We start from the raw sequence: 21,410 nt of genomic DNA, 5'->3' as shown, positions 1-21,410 counted from the left end.
CAGAATCAACACTAGAAATTACTGCAACAGAGAAGATGATTCCTTTTTGTCACATAAAATGTGAAGAATGTAAACTTTAATAAAATCCAGGAACATATTTACCTTTGTACAAAGAAGTGAAAAAATGCAGAGTCATGTTATAACTATGTCTAGTTTTTCATAAATGTCCAGTTTGCAATAAAGTGTATTTAGAAACAAAATCTTCCACCAGGTCTCCCTGCAACATCTTCATAGCTCGCCAGTGAATGCTCCCACAGTTTTGTGGTTTGCCTTTGGGATGACTTAGCTCCTCCTTGATATAATCCAGCCAGAGGTCTTTAAAAAAAAAAAATGGAAGTTCTGGTTAGATTTTGACTAGACATTACTTAACAGACCAAGCCTAATACCAAGCCTAACTAGAAACTCTCTTTTTCTAAGTGTCTTGATATTAATGCAGTAAGGTTTACTTTGTGAAACTACAATCTCTGCACCTTGAGGAGCAAAACCCCGGGTTCTATTCCCAGCTGGAATAGTCATGTCTTCAGAAATAATCCAACAATAACTGAGCTATGTACTTTCTTAAAAGGAATATTGCAGAAATCTTGATTATAAATATATAGCTCCATACTGTTCATAAATCCAAATTAGAAGTGATACACATCTCTTATGCCAGCATCAGAATCTGATTTGCTCCTAGTTGTGCTGAAGCCATCCCACTGCCAATGACGCTGGGCTGACAGTGGAGGGTCTCTGCAGTGTCCTACACTTAACAGCACAGAAGAAATAAGCTCCACTCTGAATGACGGCAAGCACACAAGGGCAGAACAAACAGTTACCTTTTGAAATGGATGGAAATAAAAGAGGCAGCAGCGAATGAATGAATAAATAATAAAAAATAGAATCCCTTTACCAGTATTTGTTGAACCAAACTCCCTCAAGGCACGTTCATAGTATTCTCTCAGATGAAGCATTTTGCAGGATTCCTAACAAAGGAAGGTATTAAAAGGCCATTTATTTTGTACAGAAGTGAATCTGCAGTGTGATTAGATTCTGACAAAGGAAGAGAGTCATGGCAATTACATGCACACACTGCTGAATATTTAGTTACCATGGAACTTGAGTTTGTATCACATCCTGTGAATCAGCTGCAGAGAACAAACATGAACTGACCACAGACTAACATCACTACTCTGCTTCCTATTTAAACCCCAAGTTAGAACTGTATTTTACAAATACAAGGCACTAATTGGATAGTCAACAACTTACTTGCTCCTTTTCTATTTGGATCATCTTCCTGAAGAAGTCAAGTGAAAATGGATGATTTTCACACAGGCTGAAATAAAGTAAGTGACTTTAGACTTAAGGACTTTTAACATATACTCTAGAACAATCAAGTTTGAAGGTTTTAACTTTTACCTGGTAAAGAGTCTTTTAACTTTCTTATAACCACCATTTCTGTAAGTCCAGTCAAGATACATTTCTTTCATAGTCACAGATTCAGCAGGTGTTGTGGCATGCAAGGATCTCTGCAAGTTTAAAAGGAAAAAAAACCAAAACAAACAGAAAAAAAACCTATCACATAACCTATAATTAAATGGCCCAATTAGTGCTTCTCCCTAGTTAGGTATCTGAGAGATGGAGATCTCCTAAGTCTAAAATACATTTCTCCTCCAGTATTCCATACAGCTGGAACTGGCATTTCCATAAACCCATTCATGCAGAGGGTTTCAAAATACTCTACAAACAGCTGTCAAGCTTCCACCTGAAATATATGTTCTATGTTGTAGATGGGAGGGAAAAAAACCACAGTGTAAAATGCCAGGCAAAGAGGAAACGTTTTGCCCTATGCTACTGAGGAAATACATAGTGAGATTAAAGTCCTGGTTCTGATCTTGACTTTTCTGTAACAAGACTGATGTTTTCACACAGATTGGAAAATTCTCTTTTCCATGTTCAGATAGGTATCTGAAAACAGAGCAAAAATTCTAGACCACAAAGTAGGAGTCCATCATTGGTTGTGCTTACAAACATCCATATGCCTTAGAAGCATGGGAATGATATTTGTGCCTGTAAGTCTATGTCCAACTGGTTTTTTTAGCAAACACAGTTTTGCTTGAAATGCTTTGATATCAATACATCCATGAAGGAACTTCATTATAAAGCATTTATTGCATGTTCCATCCACATTGTTCCATTTTTATTTACAGACATAAAAGTAGATTTTGATTAGCCGAGTACCTCGTAGAGAGCTTCTGTGTCCTCCTTGCTCTTTTTGCCCTCACTCCATTCCACCCAGAGGGTCCACAATGGCAAAGTACCCTACAAGGTCAGCAAACACATCAAATGACTGAAATACAGTGATACTGATTTACAGAAACAGACAGCAATAAGCCATGAGGTTCTGTATTACCTGCCATAGAAAATACCCTTTAGACACAGCTCTTGGAAAGACAACTTTGAACTGAAATCACTTCTCATTTCCTTCCTAACTTACAGGACAAATCATCCTTAGCTGGACAGCCGTGTTGCAAGGGATGAGAACCAAGTTTTGCATCACTGAGCATTGAAGTACACAAAGGTGACTTCCAAGAACAAGAAGGAAAGAAACCTTCCTCTTTCTTCACTCATTGTGTCCGGGGTTTGAAATGGAACAGAGTAGGAGAGCACACATCTAATCAAGGCTGAAATACCACACAGGCAAATGGTGTTATCAGGACAGTGAAGAAGGGGAAGCACATTTTTCCTTAAAACACAAATACCAGCTCACTGCTAGGAGAACATGCAAAATGTCACCTGTAAGCATTCAAACTTTAAACATGTGAATTTTAAGTGAATTGACAATTCCCTAATACTCAGGAGTGCAATCTGCATGTGAAACATCAAGTTCTTATTTCTGACCTTAAAAATGGTTAAGGACTGTAAATGCCTTGTAAACAAAAAACAACAAAAAATCACACCAAAACGAACAACAAACAAACAAAACTAAACAAAAAACCCACACAAACAAAAAAACCAAACCAAAACAAAAAAACCCCTAACAACCAATCATCAGAGGTTTCTGGCCCAAGACTAATGCATGCCAAGTCCATTAAAGCAGCACAGACCTTAGATTTCACATGTTTAATGGCTTCTTCAAAACACTGGGTCACATCATCCCTCTTCAGCTGGATCAGCACCTGCAGCCTCATCTGCCACATTTCCACAGACTGGCTGAAGTGGCTGGTTGCAGCTTCTGCCACCTCCACAGCCTTCTCAGAGAGGTTGGAGTCCAGCAACAGCTGAAGCTACGACACAGCAGACACAGCTTTGTTAAAAAGCAGGGCTCTGAACCAATATTGTCCCTCTGTGTCTACTCAAAATGGCAAAGACAGGCACACAAACAATGCAGGAAAGTCTCAGCATTTATTTCTTCTGTATCCGTTCTTACCCAGTGCTTATAGAGAGCTTCTAGCAGCAAACTGGACTCATGGGCTTTGCTGAACACATTCAGTGTCCTCTCCAACCTCTAGAACCAACAGAGAAGAAAAATCCCAGCATTTCAAGAAGCCCACTGGATTGTGTCATGTCATCTAAATACACATTATGTGTCTAATGTTTTAGGTACCTGCAAACATTCCAAGATCAAGTGGAAATCTGAATATTTACTTCTATTCCTTAAGGAGCAAAGAACAACACTGCATTGTTCTTTTAGTGTAATGCTAGGGAACCAAGCTGCACAGGATAATTAGTTAATTGAGTCATACCTAAGCAGAGATGCATAATTAAATTACCCACATGCCAGCACCAAACTTTGCTCAGACTTATTTGCAAAAGTCATTTTAATTCACCCTCTTCTTTGAACAAGCACAGGTTTGAAGAACCTGTCAGTGAACTTGTAAGATCCCTTTCAACCCAAGACATTCTATGATTCCATGACTAACAAGTCTGCAGTCTTAGCTTTCATCCAAAGAGGTCACTGCACTTTACTGGCAAGACTGATTTATGCCCAGGTTAATCATGTTCAGGCAGGCCACGTGTGAGCGTGGCAGTAACAGTGATCCCCCTAGATGGACACTGAATATTTTTAATGATGGCCACAGGTAAGTATTTTTTGATAAAATGTCAAAATATATTTGCTTCTTGTCTGAGGTATTACAGAAGTCAGTAAAAATAGGGATGATTTGTTTAGTATTATTTCCTAATAAACTTTTACCTTTTGCTTTAATTCTTCACTGTTGGTTTTTCTGTCATACCTCTCTAAGCAAAAAGTGATGTAGCATTTCCACATGTCCTCTGTAGAAGCAAAGGCATAATATCACACTTTACAGACCAGAAGAATAAGCACAAATATTTGTCTTTAAGAAATACAAAGATACAAATGATACAAAGTGTAATGCTAGCTTTGTTTTAAAATGTTGTATTACAAAAGAGGCACTAAATTTATAACATTAACATTTTTAAATGGCTCCCCAGTCCAAGCCGCAGGCAGTAGCTCTCTATAAAGAGCATCAAGCTCTTAGTTCAGCTGAGACTTTTAAAGATCCCTTGCAATCCAAACTATTCTATGGCTTTAAAGGCTATACAGGAGCAAGTTTGAGACCACTCCACAAATAGCCCCTCAACAACCTCTTTTCAGAGTAAGGACAATGCCAGATGTTGAAGTTGGATATCCACTGCACTGGCAATTCAAAACCATTACTTACAGCTAACCAGCAATATACTCGCACTTTCAATTAAGCAGCTCCTTCAAGAGCATAAATGCATTGGAAAATAACCCAAATAACACATAAAATAGATCCCAAGAGGTAGCATCTAAAAACTGCTTGCCTTCTCTTAGGTATGGTAGAGCCTGCCATCACCTTCTTCAAGACTTTTACAAGCTACTCAAGTACCAGAAATAAATGTTAAAATGCAGGCAGAACATTTCACCTGTTGGGACTGCTCTCACAGCTTCGTCAAAGACTGCACAGCACCGTTCCTCTCTCTGGGCCATTTCTGAGACTTTCTTCTGTTTTGTGGTGTGTTCTGTGGGCTGCAGGGACCCCAGCTCCAGCTCCCGGCGGGCCATGTAGTCCCATGTCAGGGGATCATCAGCATATCTGGTTTGCAAACTAAACACAACATGCTTGTAACAGCCCACAGTCACCATTCTTCATCTCCAGGTATGTTTAAGAAGGTTGTTATATTGGTATAGAAATGTAGTTAATTGCTAAGTAACCAAATGCTGGAGAAAAAACCATTTTACCTTTCCACAAGAGAAAGACAAAATATTAGCTTTTAAAAAAATCCTATTTAATATGGATATTTTCCAGAAATAAAATGACCCAGACATTAACAGGGAACTGTTAAGAGAGATCTTTCTTTTGAGAGGAACAACTGGAGAAATAAAAGACGCAAAATCCCTATGAAAGTACACTAGGAAAATCCACAGTTCCTGCAGTGAATTTACAGAAACTAAGTGCAGTAATTATTCAGTGACAACTGTATTTTATCTAAACTTTTCTTAGTAGCTTTTTAAAGCCCTTTCTGAAGTTAGATACAAGTATCCTTTTCTAAAGATCATGCTTGCCTTATCTTTTGTTTTTCTTAAACGACTTTACATAAGTCTTAACACTATTTCCCTAGAGGAACAGCCTTCAGTTCTTAAAATCCTGTCAATCCACTATAAATCAGAGACATTATGAGAACATGTTTCTTAATAACCAAACCAAAATAAAATAAAAATACAACATAAAGCCACAACTCACTTCTCAAGGATTTCTTTTTGCAAATCTTGGGTAAAATCAAAGAGCTTTGCAATAGAGAGCACAGCCAGCTGGAACTCAACACCTACATTTCAAGAGGAGAAAAAACTATGGAGTATTTGCTAAATTCCTCAACATATTGCATCAATTGCACTTTCCATTTCTGTAGCTTGATTTCACTTGCAAATTTAATCAGCACCTCCGCTACTCCCTCACTTGACTCTGCCATGAAAACACAAAATGCTCCACACTCAGGACAGATCTCTCCAAAGCTGCACAAAATACATGTCCATGAATTGTGTCTATCTTGTATCTCCATAACTTACCTTTGAAAATGCCAAGTGACATGACTTGACATATTCAGATCATTGTGAACCCCCATCAGCTATTACTCACACCCTACTATTCTTAAGTGCTTACAAATCATTCGTATGCTTATTTTTTCCAGTATTTCTCCAGCAAATTAAATTAAGCCAAATCTTTCTGAAATTTCCTCGAATGTCCTTTTTCCCCACCTATTTTCAATGTTCATTATTGTATTTTGCCCAGTCTTCTAAAATACGTCCCTCTATCATGATTTCTCAAAGATATCTGCTACTAGTTTGCAGTTATTTTACCCAATTCTCTCAATAAAATAGCTGAGTTTTATCAAGCCTGCTTAATTTAAAATAATTTAATCTGGTTTATTATTAGTCTGAATTCTTACTTCTTTGCCACTAGTGTTAGCTGATCAGTTGTGATCTAATGTTCAGCAAAGTAAGTAAGGTGTGTAATTCTGAAGTGTCCTTTGTTTTTCTTTTTTAATCAAGTTTTGAGACTGTAACCCAGCACTAAGCCTCTTCAGCCCTAAAGCCATTGTGCTGGAAGAGATGTCAGCCTGCAGGAAAGACATGGAGTCAGAACTACCAGCACCATTAATTTATACTCTGCATTATATAGGTTCTCCTGAAGAAACGGTGTATTTGAAAAAAGGCTCTTAGTGTGTGCATTGAAGCTAAGTCTATCAGCATTGCCTACTGCAGAACTGAATTAAAGATTACAATTTTTTCATGAATAAGTACAAGAAATGTTCATTCACCTTTAATTTTCTGAGAAGCATCCCTATAGACTATGCGAGCCATTTCCCCATTGAGAATTTCTTCAGAGTAATTGAATTCCCCCTGAAATATCAAGCATATCATTGAAGAAATTATTGTCCTTTCTCAGCCAACATTTTTGCAAACAGGGAAAGAAAAATCGGAAGATATTAATGTTTTTCTTCATGCAAGTCTATTTTTATGTAATTTGCACAAGTCAACTATAAAGAAATGAGATAGGAAGTTTGACTATTTACTTTCCAGAAATTACTGTTAATTTTAAGACTGGGGAATGTAATAAAAGATTTTACAAAGGCAAAGAAAAAACAGATGTATGAAGTATTTGAGCTGAGCATCAGCAAATACTTGAAAAGCTCCACACAGGTGCAGGACAGGAACAAAAACTTTTCTAAGCCACTGTCAAATTAACCATTAATTCAAAACTGTGAAATTCAACATGTAATACACAAGCAGACAATATCTTGTAAATAAGTTTAGTTGACCTACCAGATCCATCTTTGCTTGTTCAAATTCTTTCTTCTCCTTCCTCTGTTTCTCAGCATGCATAAGCTCCATTCTGAAATACTGCAAGAGTGACAACAAAATGAAATTACTGTGGGGATAAATCATAAAAATCTAAGTCCACAAACAGGGTAAAACAAGCTCTGAGGAGCTACAAATAAGGACTTTGCCACATCCCACATATGTCCTAGAGCCTTGGTTTTTGAAGGCTTGTGCACCTACCACTATCTGCCCTGTGTATTTGCTCAGAAATTTCCAACAGGTAGCAGTGACCATTTTTTAGTCATTCTTTAAACCTTAACTTGCCCCCAAAGAAAACCAAGTTCCTCAACAAAGACTGGGGATGCCAGACTGAGCCTGACAACTATGTTCTGGCAGAGCTTAACAGCACCTTAGAAAGGAATTTTGGGGTTGGTTTTATTAATATTTTTGACATTTTCCTGCTGATGGAAAAACAAGTTTTTCCAGTTGTGTCAGACGGATCTGGGAAACATGCTGAACGGATTTGCTCTGATTGATCAAGTAAGTGGTCATAGAAGAAAAACAGGAACTCACTTCTTGATAAAGTTTGGGGCAGTCTGGATGGAAGCGCAAAGCACGAAGGAACAAGTGCCTGGCACTTTCTGATGACAGTCGTGTCTCCATTTCCCACTTTGCTGCCATAATCCACAGTGCTGCAACAGGTGACACAAATAAATTTATTTAACCTCTCAACATGAGCTCAGCACCAGTATAAGACTGATTATCTCCCATGCAAAACTGTAAAGCAGACAGGCAGATCCAGGAAGTTTAATCGGGTCTACAGATCTAATGATGTCTTCAAAAGCCAAAAAGCAGTCATGAGCATTCAACATCTCTCACTTCTGATACATCTACTGAGTCCCCAGTCCACCTGGGAATTGGTCATTCTGACCTGCTTCACATTCTTCCCATTGCTCAGCAGAACCCCTGTCAGAGCCCTCCTCTCTGAAGCAGCAGCAAGGCAAAGAACAGAGAGTAGGAACTTCAGCCCAACAGCTTGAACCGAGATCTACAAGAACTTAAACCAACACCATACAATCTATGCTGAGGCATTTATTCAGCACTCACCATTTATTTTATTTACCTGGTTTATTGGAATGAATGGCCAACATGGTAGAAAACACCTTACTGAGTTGATGTTTTGCATTCTGTAAAAGAAGTAGTTTTGTTTCACCCACTCTGGTACTGAATTGAACCCCCAGCACCAAAGTTTCAGTAGGAAAGGTTACTAGCCGTAGTACAACTGCTCTGAAAAAGATGCTTCTCTGCTACTGTATCTTCAGTAGAAAGTTTCTCATATTTACTCAAGAGTGACCAGCATTTAAATGTCACCAGATTAGGATAGCATGGCTAACTCAACTTTTCTGAACTACACAGCAAACGCAAATGTTGCCTAAGTCCCAAACCCATTGTCTCACTGCCCCTTTCTGAGATACAGATTGTATTTTCTTTTGGCCACCTTCACTGCCATGCAAGGTCACCTTCTTCAGTACAGAAATGACAGCACTTGAATGCTTGTAATAACATGAAGCCTTGCACAGGTAAGTTTATCAAGTACAGAACTGCCAGAATTAGACTTTCCAGGATAGCCACGACAATAAATATTTGGAACAGAATCACAATTCACAGACAAGTGAGTCACTCACTCCAGAGAAGGTATAACCAATATTATGGCTCTCACAAACCAACTGGTACACCAGATTTAATGCAGTTAGCCTCACCTTTGCCCCTGCAAGCACCAAATGTCATACTAATTCATTCTCAAACTCTACATTTACATACATCAGTGAAAATCCCAAGCACCTCCAACAATACTATCAAAATTATGTCAGTATTACAGCATGTAGCAGTTAAGTTTGTACCCCTATCTTTAAATCAAGTTTCAGATGTGTGAGTAAGCACCAATCCAGTATCTCAACCTGGGTAAGATCAGGATTTGAAAACTCACCCACTGCTTGCAAAATGCAACATGCGAAAGCCACAGCTGGACATCATCCTGTTGGAAATCAAAAGAAGAAGAGAATCAATCTCACAATGTACAAAATCATTTGTACATTGACAAGCAAACAACACATTCTTGGTACAATGACCTGGTGTACAGAAAAAAAGAATTCTGAATCTCAGTACAAATAAACTTACTTTCCATTTCCCTGTAGCTCGGTTGAACAGGCTGTGGACTCTATGCAGAATAGAGTGCTCAATTTCATCCTTCTTAAATGGATATCCAATGCGCTAAGAGGAAAAAAAAACTAATTTTATTGCAATAGAAAATTTGGCATAAAGTATTTTGTACTCTTAATAAGTGACAAACTTACTGCTCTTCTTTTCCTGATCAGTTCCAGCAGATTAACTTCATACTAGAAAAAGAAACATTTAAAAGCAAATAATGAGGCATCTAACAGTAAGGCAAAAAAAAACCCAAATCAAGTTTGTTATAGATGATCAGGTGAACAATAAACATTACAGTCAGGAACACATAAGCCATAATGGGGGGGGGTCTATATCCCTGGAGAGACAAGAAATTACAGGAAGAGGTCACAACACGAGAGAAGCCTGACCCCAAACTCAGGCACCAACTCCTGCCTATGCTTCCTGCTCTGGTGCCAACAACCGCTCACAGGTGAACGACCAGGTGAGGAGGAGTCTCCGTTTTCTGACCTGTTTGCAACGTGGGTAACTACAAAACTAGCCGGGTCTAACTGAGCTGGGTCTGCATCAAGAGCTGCCTCGCGAGCTGCCTCGCTCTGCCTCTCAGTGAAGCCTACCTGGATGTAATTAATGAAATCCTCCTTCCGCAGCGCTCTCCGCTGGATTTTGTACTCTAGAGCCGAGGCTTTCCTCAGGACGGCCCTGTGGGAACGGGAGATCAGCGCCCGGAGCGCTCCTGGCCGCACCACGTGCGCTCACCCACCGGCCCCGGCCCCGGCCCCGCTCACCGGATCTCTTTGCGTGTGAAGAGCCCGACCCGCTCCAGCTGCTCGAGCTCCGGGACGCGGTCCTCCAGCCGCTGCTCGATGCGCTCCGCCATGACCGCGGGGGTTCCGGTGTGTCCGGCCCGGCACGACGCGGCGCGGCACGGCACGGCCCGGTACAGCCGCCGCCGCTGCCGCCGCTTCCGCCCGCTGCCCTCGCCGCTTCCGCGGCCGCTGCGCCGCTCTGCCGCCCCCTGCCCGGCTGGCGGGGCCAGAGCCGCAGAGTCTGTATAGACTCGATCGGGTTGGAAGGGACCTCTGGAGATCGCCCAGTCCAACCCCCCTGCCCAGGTAGGGTCGCCTGCAGCAGGGGACACAGACGTGGGTTTGGAATGTCTCCAGAGAGGGAGACTCCATGATCTCCCTGGGCAGCTGTTCCAGTGTTCTGCCACCCTCCACGGAAAGAAATCCTTCCTCATGTTGAGGTGGAACTTTTTGTGTTTTAGTTTATGACCATTGCTCCTCGTCCTGTCGCTGGGCATCACCTAAAAGAGTCTGGAACCATCCTCTTGGCACCAGCCGTGGAGCTAAACACGATGGCATTCACCAGGGTCAGTGATGGGACACCAGCCTGGAACTGCTCCAGCACTTTGCTTCTTGGGTGGGATTCCTCCAAGACAAATGGCTCTTTGTCACTCACATGGTACTGTCCTTCTTTCCACCTTCCAGATTTTTAAGAAAAAATCGTCTACTGTGAGGGTGGTGAGATACTGGCACCAGAGAACATGTGAATTCCCTATCCCTGGAAGTGTTCAAGACCAGATTGGACAGGGCTTGCAGTAACCCAGTCTAGTGGAAGGTGTCCCTGCCCATGATAGAGGGTTGGCACTAGATGATCATTAAGGCCCGTTCCAACCCAAAGCATTCCATGAGTCTATGATTCTGAGAAAATTAACAATATAACCAGGCAACAGTAAATTTTTGTTTCTGAACTTAGAGATGTTCCAGAAAATAAAAACTGAAATGGGAAATAATTTATTGAGAGAATTGCTTAAATGCATATTATCCACAGCAGTATCTGCTGCTTATGCTTTGAGTTGTCACTGCTGTCACTGAGCTGGTCAGCCACAGAGCCAACCCCACCTCTAAACCTACCCTGTCACAGCCATTGTTCCCTCCTGGGGGAAAAGGCAGGAGTTTGTCTCTGTAAAAACAAGTACAAGGGGAAGAGGCAGCAGACTAAGGGCAAGAGGGCTTCTGGCACAGAATTCATACATAATAGCAAAAAAAAAACAAAAAGTGAGTGATTTTTCCTTTTACAGTCAAAAGTTTTAACAGGTGTTGCCAAATACAGAGTGAGTACTTGAGCAATTGACTTTTGTTAAAAACACAGGTAACACTTTACAGGAACTATCAAGAGCAGTGGTAATTTTTTTTTCACCTGCCGTGACTTGGATTTGTGGTGGCTTTTCTCAGTTTTGGGACCAATTAAAAAAAAAACTAAACTAATTCTTAGTGGGAGAGGTTTAGCAACTTTCACTCTGACAGGAAATAGTGACATGATTTTCCAAGAAGTAACCAAACAGGAAAGCTACCAGGAAATGGAGAGGCACCATCCAGTCACAAGACCACGAACTACAGGCTAGTGCTACATTCAGAAGCTGGTGGCCTAGGCAGCTCTGGATTGCAGCTGCCTTGTGTCATGGGACTCCTTACCCACCCCACAAGGACAAAGGCAGTTCCTGATGGAGACTGTCCTCCTTGGAGACTCCCTTGTCCTATACTGAACCACCACAGGTCAGAGGGGGATTGGTGTAGCTGTCCCAGCACGGCCATCCCCACTGGTGAGCCAAAGCCTTCAGTCCCTTGTGACCTAAAGTTCAGTGAGTTCACCTCCCATTGAGTTCAGCTTTCAGTAAAGCAGCACAGCAGTTCTTCTCAGTGGCGGTGGAAGAGTGTTATTCATAATCACCAGTAACTTATTAATTATATTGGGTTTGATATTTTGATATGCACCAGCTCAAGCTGATTCTTGTGCAAGTCCACAGATTTTACTAAAATAGCCCTTAAGGAGGACAGCACCGGGCATCAAAAGTAGTATTAGCACACTGAATTGCTGAGCAAGAGTGTGATTGGATTTACTACACTGGATTGTTTCATTTTGTTTGAGTATTTTTGCATCTGATTGCATGATTTTATACTTTATAAAAGCATTCTGTACTTAGAGCTAGTCTGTCATGGTGCATGTAGATCCCAACATGTAAATGAGAACACCACATGCAGTGTAGGAGTTATGAATTGAAAAGGTAAATGTCAGCCATTACCCAAAAACCTCAAGAAAATTCTATTTCTAGCTTCTTGCTATCCTCTCTCTTCAACCATTCAGCTGAAAATCAGCAGTAACTGCAAAAGAGAGACATCAACATAAACAACAGAGTCTTCTGAAACTTTGATCATTCGGTCAGTCTGAAAATACTGTTCTGTGATCAACCTACAATGTTCTGCCACCTGCAGTCAGTCAGGGACTTTGAAGCTCACCAAACCATCCATGAGTGTTCTAATGTAGATGGTAGAGAAGTGTGTGTGCCCTCAGAGGCCACAGCAACCTCCACCTTGAATGTGTCTCCAGCAGAATTCAGTCCCATGCACAGATCTACCAACAGGTCTGAGAGTTCCCCACACAGTGATAACAATGGGTGTCCAAAAAGGCCTCAGAGGGCATTAAATTTCTTGCTAGCACTTGTCAAAGCACCACAATATCATCCCATAGAAGCACATAGGCACAGCACAAACCACTCTGCAGGACCCATCACTGTGGGACTCAAAGGATCAAAGAATGGTGTGCACCAAAACAATAGACTCCCCAAGTTTCTAGTTTAGGGGCCTAGTACTTCCCACTCAAAAACACACAGAGTGAGTAACAATAAAATTTAAAATACTGAACTTCATTGATGACCTCACAGGATTATTTACAAAAAAAAAAAAAAAAATAGATCAAAACCCAATCGAAAACGTTTTCTGTTCCCTCACATATCCTTCCTTTCCTGTAGATGGAACAAGGACAAAAATAAAAATGCCTTTCCTTTTCTTCCCCCAGCAAAACAATCCTTAGAACAATTAACATAACGGACTGTCAAAAGTGCTCATACCAAAGTGACAAATGCCGTGAGTGGCAGGCAAGCCCAGCCCGACCCACCAGAACACTGCATGCTGGATTTGTCATGCAAATCAAAATGGAACCTGACATGCTCTTTGTTCATTTCCCTTTCATAAAATCTACTTTAAATGCCTCCCATGTGCCTTGTTTTGGAAGCTGACATTCCAAATGCATTAGTGCAAATTAAGGAGGGATCCATTACCAATAAAGACATTGTGATACAGAGAGTTTCAACAAATCTTATTGGGAAAACTGGAGAAACAACTGCTGCAGCTGGCAACTGTAGGGTCCCACCGTTTGCTGCTTTTATGAAGTCTCTTTAGAAAAACTCCATCAGTAGGTCCTTGCGGAGAAGTTCTGGCAAGCTGTCACAACTTAATGTTTATAGATTATGTCTGCAAGCAATGGATACGTTATGAATTAGGAAAAATCACAGTGGTTTTCCATTAAGTTTTGTCTATATTAAAACATTTAATGGTTAATGTGCATAAGACAAATATTTAAATTACAAATTGATTTATATCTATCTTTTTTATTTCTGCTATTTTACTACCTGAGTGCAGAAACAATTATATAGCTTTCTAGAAGATGCCCCCAGATATACAGTATTTTACAATTAACATGTACTTTATGAAAATGCCTTTTAAACAATGAAAATCATGTTATGACCTCATGAAAAGAATTGGGACGCTTCCACTGGCTTCAGCTGAGCCAGTGGTTCATCCCCTCGGGATATATTTTTAACAAAGCCCTCAAAGCATTTACTGAGCATGTGGGACTTTGGTTTAAAAATATATGAGCACATCTGTTAATAAAACAGTTTGGAATTTACTCTCAAAAATAAACTAACCCAAACTTTGGACTACATTAACTTCCTTAGTTTTGTAATTAAAATAATTTACAGGATGATTTGGTTTCACCTCTGCCAAAACCAGCAGTCAATCTGAATAAATAGTGGTTTCATCACTGCAATTCCACTCTGAGCATCCAAAAATTTAGATTTAAGTCTTTGCAGTTGGTCAGTTGGACTGTTCCATACCAGCATTAATCCTGGTACATGTCCTAGACAGATGTTATTTTTTCCATTCTGATAGAAAATTGCTTGTCTTTGTGAATGCATTGCTTTACTCTTGCAGCTTGCTGGCACTTACCCTGCAACTTTACATCTGAATCCCTCCTGGAATTTCATTCACTCACTCTTCTCTTTTTTCAGCTAAAAGTGGTAAAAAAAACGCAAAATCAACAAATATAAACATTTTCGTTTAATGCCTTAACAGAACTATTATCTGATACTTTACATACCTCTTTAAAAAGGCAAAACCTTTACTTTCTTCTCTGCATTGGCTCTGAACTTGAATTTTTATTAATCAGATTTTTCTTCCTACTTATTTTGAGGCATTCTGTTTTGCCCCAAGATCTGAACATCTATACAAAGGGAATTTCCAATGAAGGGGGATGATGCCTCTGGAATTGTTTCCTTGCCAATTCACATCTGGCACTCAGTATAAGATCCATCTGCTTATTCAGGATCTCCAGGGGCTTGCACAGTAGTGGCTATGAGTGTGCCTTTTAATTTGATTTTGTCATTTGGCTGGTTGGTGAGTAGCTGACAGTCTGTCTAAATGCAGTAGGGCAGTTACAACTAGTCAGTCATCATGTCCTAGCTGCCAATTCATAACCCAGTGGAATGCCAGTCACATTTCAACAATTTAAAACTATATCTGTCATCTCCCCTACACACTCCCAAAATGTCAACACTACAAAATATATTGCTTAATTATCTTTAATTTGTTTCTTGTCTGTTGCCAGAGGTCTTCAGAGAGAAGAGAGCAGAGTCATGCTAAGCTTAATTTACCTCACTAACCTAAGTTTGAAGGGTAGGTGAAATTGTGGCATGGCCTTTGGTGACCTATTCCATAAGTAGCAATTTAGGTAAAGATAGAACTTCCTCAGAGCAAAGCCTTGTATCTTTTAAACACAAGCATGTTGGTGTCAGTGCCAATTATACTGGTACAACAAAAACCATAAACTATACCACATATAGATTTATTTCTCCTTCCAAAAACTGGGATTAGGATTGGTCACAATTTGCCTCCTACTGTGTTTCTCACATCCTTCTATAGAGATGTTTTTAGCATGGTAAAAGTACTTTGACCACAGTCATGACAACAACCAGTAAAACTGCCTCTGGAGTGTGGATAATTCAGATTATAGTGTGCAGAATCATATCCTCCCAAGCACCATTCCAAAAACAAGATAAAGTCTTGTAAAACACTTCTGAAGCAACCGCTGGCATATGAAACCCCAGATAGGTTTTCCCATGTGTGAATTTTGTATTTCTGTGCTAACTGGGAAACACTAGGAAAACAGATCTTATCCTTTAAGTAACTGGTGATGATAAAATTCCAAATTCTCACTTTATTAACCTGTACTTGGTTCAGTCACAAAAGAAAGAATTGGTCCCTGTTAAAACTTATCCCTTACTTAAAGCTGAAATTAATTTGCTAACTAATTCAGTTGAGGTTTTATTTTACTATCTACTGACATGTTCTTTGATCCTCCAATATTTTTCTTTTTGAGTGATTGAAGATTTCATTCTTGCACTGTCAACAGACCTTTTGTTCAGAAACTTGTATTTACATCTGTAACTGACTTAATTTTCAGATCTTCCCACAAGTTTCTCTTTGATCTCTGCATTTCTGAGTTTAATCATTAAGTTTGCACCCGAAGTGTTTCAGTTGCCATATCTTTCACAGTTTCCGGGACTCAATTAAGAGAACACAAATCCTGAAAGTTCACTTAGAATAATTTTTTCATAGTTTTGCGTACTACACATACTGCATCTCTGAAATTACAGAATGAACTAGAATGATTCCTGTCCATTTCCATGTATTAAGTATTTAAATTTCAAGATTTAGCATGGATTTTTCCTGTGTAGTTAGTATATTTCTGCCTTTACAGTTTAATCATCTTAAGAGATATCCTACCTTTCTAGAACGAATCAATATATTGGGCCCAGGCTTTTCACAATGCTTTTGAAGCAAGTAGTTTTAGTCCACTATCTCAATTCTAATGACGAACACTTCTGCTAAAAAGCCACCAAGCAAAAATAAATCACTAACTGAAAATCAGGAAAAAAAATTCACTGTAGAAGAGTCATGAAGAATACAGTAAAACATCACTAAGAGAACTCCAAGAAACAAGTCCTAAGCAATACTGACTACTAATTATCACTGATTGTTCACCATGTGAAAGCAGAAGGCAGGTGACTCCCTGGTGCAAAACATTCTGTGCATTCACTTTTCACTCCCTGCAATAACTCAAGACACACGAGCAACCTGCTAGCTGAAAGTTGTGCATTGTGGGTGCATTAAGATTCCCCGAGGGCCAAGTTCCTTGAGTGCTGTGCTCCTGGAATACATTTGAGCAGCTCTGTACAAAAGCAGTCCCCAGCCAAACACGTGAATGAGAATCACAAGTGGCTGCTCTGTCAATCTCACACACACCATTCATGGCTACACATCAGAACACTTGGGTTGCTGTGTAGGATCCGAGCTCTTGCCTTTGCCATGCTCCACAGTGCTTCCCTTACAGGAAAGTTTATTTTCTCTTTGCTGAGTTCCCTGCATTAAAGTTCCCTTATTAAAGCAGGGCAGCACGTACACTAATATGCAGAAAAACAAACTGAAACTGAGAGCTTCCACTCCAACAGCAGCATGACCCTGCCATCCCAAATACACCCAGTACTCCACCCGTTCCTGTGCTGTTACTCAGAAAGCTGGAACTGCTCTCATGCTGTCACCCAGAAAGCTGGAATTGCTCCCTTTCTCCAGGTGCAATATTATGTAGCCTCTGTTTACAAGAGTCTGGGAAAACACTTAGAGGGAGTTGACTTTTGTTTTCCAAGTAGGTAGGGAAGAGTAGTTTATCTAACAAGTTCCATGGCCAGTTACTGTTGATCTATATCAAATCAGACTGAAAATAAAGAATATAAACTGAAAAATGAATTAATAACTATTGCAGATGAAGTTAACTCAGCACCTAGTGAAGTTTATTCATGTAAGTGAAAGAAAGGGGTGCCACTGAAATGGGTCTGGTTTTGGAGTACAGTGACATAGATGGGACCTTCCCATCTACACACAAGGTTCTAGAGCATTTGTGTGTCCTCACTTCTCTCATGGAAAACTTGGGTTTGGGGACAGGGTGCGAGAAGAAGAACTTGGATCCATGAAAACAAGAAGCAAAGTTCGGATTTAACCACAGAAGTGGAGTGTATAAAGTCTTTTCCATAGTGGATGCCCTTGAATCCCACTGACTGTGCTCATTAGCTCAAGGCCAAAATAAAAAAACACAGGTACCCACAACAGTCGCTGAGGATTTGTTATTCTCAACAACACCCTGAACACCCAACTCCAGTGCCTTACCAGTGGGGCATAACAATGCTCTCTACCAAATACTGACCCTGGCTTTCAGGATGGCCCAAATCTGGAATCAATACTTAAAGAAGACTGACTAAAAGTTTATATTCAGCTCGTAAGCACTCTTTTGTTCCAAAGTTACATGTAATACTAATTTCCCAGAAGATAAACTGATCTATAGTGGTATTTAGTTAGCTGCTAACCATCTACACAGACAGATCCATATTTAAAAATGTGAGGAAAACAGTATAAATATACTGACAGAACCTTCATTTATGAGTTCCAAGTACACAAGTATTTATTTCTGCTTTAAAAGAAAAGATTTTTGGTGAATATTCTTGTGCTGAGACACAGTAATTTGGAGGACTGGAAGCTGGAAAGTTAAGTAGTGTGGCCATAGGGGTACTACAGGCAACCAACAAAATCATGTAACTATGAACCAAAGCAAAAATCCATAAAGTGCTATAAAATATGCATGTTCTTTTACATATATGTCTGAAGGGGCAAAAATTGCTGCAGTTCATCCATTAAAGATGACAGGAATGCTGGGCATGCACAGACTGCAAAAAGCTGTAGGAAAAAAGAGATTTACAAGTAGCATATTCTTTCAATCTGCAGGAAACAAATCTGATCTTTTGGATATCAAATGCAAATCCCACTAACAGGATGTGAAAACAAGAATGGATTGACCATCTCAAGACTGAAAATCTGACATAGCATGAAAGCCCCTCTGTCACCAACTTCTGCTTTCATTTCAGGGTTTTATTCCAACAGCACTCCTGGTTTGCAATTGATTGTTTCTTCCATTTATCATCTTAAACTTATTAAATTGCCTTTTTCTTTTTCTCTGTTAGGATACTTTTTATCTTTATGGGGAAAAGACACAGTATCATAATCTTCTACTGTTTTAATTTAATGTATTTATGTCAATTTCAGTGAGGTACACTCTATTTCCCTGCATCTTTTTTGGACTACTTTATTAGAAAACACATTTTCAGTGTCATTTGCTAAATACGGCCAACTTTCTGTTACCTGATATAGATGTACACAAGAAAAATGTTTTAATTTTTTGGGTTTTAATAAATGCATCTGTAAAATCTATAGGGGTCTATATTACCTGGCAGATCAGGGACACAAGAGTCTCATGCCATAGCTCATGTCTTCTGAAGACACTGTTACGATTTCAATCTTTCTAAAAAGAAATTATTTCTTTTTCTTGCTTTTAATTGTGCAAAATTAATAAAAGTTACTTGCTATTTTGTGCCCTGTGCTCTTTCTAGCCATGCATTCTGTGAAGCTCCAAACATAGAATGAATCATAGAATGGTTTGGGTTAGAAGGGACCTTAAAGATCATCTCCTTCCAACCTGTGCCATGGGCAGGGATGCCTTCCACTAGACCAGGTTGCTCTGAGCCCCATCCAGCCTGGCATTGAACACTTTCAGGGGTGGGGAATGACATTTCAGAGTTTTTAAGGACTGTACCTCATGAATACTCTGTGCTCCTTAAGGACATATGAACAGCCCAGGGCAGCAGATCTAAACAAGTTAAAAAATGAATTCTCATTACCAGCAAAGAAAAACAGGCTCAAGCTACCAAAGCTCTCCTGTTTGGCCACCAGTCCTACATTTCCAGAGGGCTCAGACGTACATGTGGTGTTGCACTATCCTGTCTTACTTAAGGCAGGAGTCACAGCCCTGGTTCCTCTGTTCACAAGCAGATCCAACTCAATGCCAGAGATTAATTGCTGAGTTATCTTTGTTAATCCTGCTTGGAAGGTTGCCCTCTGTCTCCTCCCAGTTCTGAAATTTAGAAGGATGAGCCACCAGAAGCAACAGAGGCTTGGAAGCAGTTAGGAGGAAACAGGAATAAATTAGTCAGTAAACAACTTCCAAGGACTGAATTGCAGTTATACAACATTGAGGAGCCTTTCTCACACATGCTTCAATATTGATACATTCTGTCATTTATAACAGGGTGTCACTGACCTCAAGCTCAATCTCTGATCACCTAAAGATACCCATAATTTGGGATACTCGTGCTCTCTAGCCTGTAAGTCCAGCCTGGCAAACACCAAACATCAGAAACATCATCAAGAAGTCCCAGGTATTATGAGCAAAGAAATTACACATAAGGTCCTCAAAAATGTGCAGTGCATCTAACACAGCTGCTGCCAGGAGTGAAAGACTGGCATGAAATGAAATATTCAGCAACAACAAGTGGCTGTAGAGAAACTGAGTAGGAATTAGAAGATAAAGAAGCTGGAATACTAAGCAGAGACAATTATGATAAGCAGGACAAAATGTGTAACAGTATTGTTTAGAGGAAGAAAACACAACATAGGTAAAGTGGTGACAACAATGAATTTATAAAAATGTAAGAAAATTAAGGCTCAAGCAAAACACTGAAAAGCTTGCAGGTAAACCATCAATGTCTGATGAGGGAAGGAGGGGGAAAACAGATAAGAGAAGATCTTTCCAGAGCAAATATAGAAGATAAATAGTGCAGCAGAAAAAGCAAAAAGAGGGGGATAGTAGTCAACAAAGACTTGTTTATCTTAATGTTTGGGGTGTATATACACATATTTTCTTTAAACATAATAAGGTTAATAATGGACAATTGAGACATCACGTTAGAATCCCCCTCTATTGATAATGCAAGGTACATTTACAGCATGACTGACTTTGATACATGGTTTTCTTCTTAATATTTATCACTAAGTTCATTTTTCTTAACACTAGAAATTAGAAGATAAGCGGAGATGGTGGAGTCCCAGTACGACAGCTGGATCTTGTATCAGAATTCAAGGCTGTATTTCACACATAAACCATTCTTACCCTACCCTGTACAATCACCCCGGAGAAGTTTTGCAAAGGAAAGCAAACAGAATGGAACGGCTGCCGAAGCCTTTTGTGTATGAGCTGCCACACTGCTGATAAGGACGTGATTAAATGGAGCCGCTGTTGAATTTCCTCACGGCGCGGCTGGACTCGGTGTTTTCTCACACACGAAGTGCTGCCCCGAGGGCCGGCCCCGGCCCCGAGCTCGGCGCTGCCGCAGCTGTCAGGGCTCCGGCCGCAGCCACAGCGGCATAACCTGCACTTCCCTGGGGACAGAGAAAGGTCTAAGGAACCCAGAAACACTTTACCTCAGAATTCAAGTCTCCCTGCACCTATGGGCAACTTCTTGTGCCATCCTCGGAGGAAACCTCACGGTTAGCTAAGGTTAAAGCTACGGGATAGCAGCAGGACCTCATAGCCGACCCAGTATAACCACTTCTACCACAAAACCGATACTGATTTATACCCGAACTTCTATTTTGACAAATTTAGCTCTTGAGCTCTGCGGGCAGCGGAGCGGCCCCCCAGGCGAGAGGAGCATCAGCCACCTGTGCGGCCGCGGGGGCAACGGGAGGCGGCATGGGCAGCCCGGAGGAACGCGCAGAGCCGGGGCGGCACGGAGGGGCGGGGGTCGGGGCAGCGCGGGGGCTCGGGCGGAGCGCTGGCGGCGGGGGGCGGGGGCGGGGTCCGGCGAGCGGCCCCTCAGGCCGGCGGGGCCCCCCCCGTCCCATCATGCCCCGCGCCGGAGCGCGAGCGGCGCTTT

The 21,410-nt window shown here is 40.7% G+C and overlaps 1 protein-coding gene and 1 long non-coding RNA gene across 2 annotated transcripts; both read right to left on the bottom strand.

Moving 5' to 3' along the window:
• Positions 1-39: 39 nt before the first annotated feature.
• Positions 40-10,428, bottom strand: UTP6 (UTP6 small subunit processome component). The gene is made up of 19 exons (XM_032128797.1): positions 10,258-10,428; positions 10,087-10,171; positions 9,637-9,678; positions 9,461-9,553; positions 9,270-9,317; positions 8,406-8,469; positions 7,856-7,974; positions 7,286-7,363; positions 6,781-6,862; positions 5,706-5,787; positions 4,888-5,069; positions 4,172-4,251; positions 3,407-3,484; positions 3,084-3,263; positions 2,218-2,298; positions 1,396-1,505; positions 1,246-1,312; positions 890-962; positions 40-315 (listed from the first exon to the last, which is right to left on the bottom strand). The coding sequence occupies exons 1-19, from the start codon at positions 10,347-10,349 to the stop codon at positions 158-160; spliced, it is 1,794 nt and encodes a 597-aa protein (XP_031984688.1). The 5' UTR covers positions 10,350-10,428; the 3' UTR covers positions 40-157.
• A 2,793-nt stretch (positions 10,429-13,221) lies between these two features.
• LOC116453298 lies at positions 13,222-21,285 on the bottom strand. The gene is made up of 3 exons (XR_004243744.1): positions 20,956-21,285; positions 14,542-14,603; positions 13,222-13,785 (listed from the first exon to the last, which is right to left on the bottom strand). It is a non-coding gene; the product is annotated as an uncharacterized LOC116453298 (long non-coding RNA).
• Positions 21,286-21,410: the final 125 nt, after the last annotated feature.

Source organism: Corvus moneduloides, chromosome 19 (genome assembly GCF_009650955.1).
Source record: "Corvus moneduloides isolate bCorMon1 chromosome 19, bCorMon1.pri, whole genome shotgun sequence".
NCBI classification, from domain to species: Eukaryota; Metazoa; Chordata; class Aves; order Passeriformes; family Corvidae; genus Corvus; species Corvus moneduloides.
Note: the sequence above shows the minus strand (reverse complement) of the source record. Positions and strands in the feature narration are given on the sequence as shown.

Coding starts and splice junctions, on each gene's coding strand:
- UTP6 (XM_032128797.1), bottom strand. CDS start 10,349: ATGGCGGAGCGCATCGAGCAGCGGCTGGAGGACCGCGTCCCGGAGCTC. Junction 9,679..10,086: donor ATTTCATTAATTACATCCAG/GTAGGCTTCACT, acceptor TTCTTTTTCTAG/TATGAAGTTAATCTGCTGGA. Junction 2,299..3,083: donor TTAAACATGTGAAATCTAAG/GTCTGTGCTGCT, acceptor CTGACCTTGTAG/GGTACTTTGCCATTGTGGAC.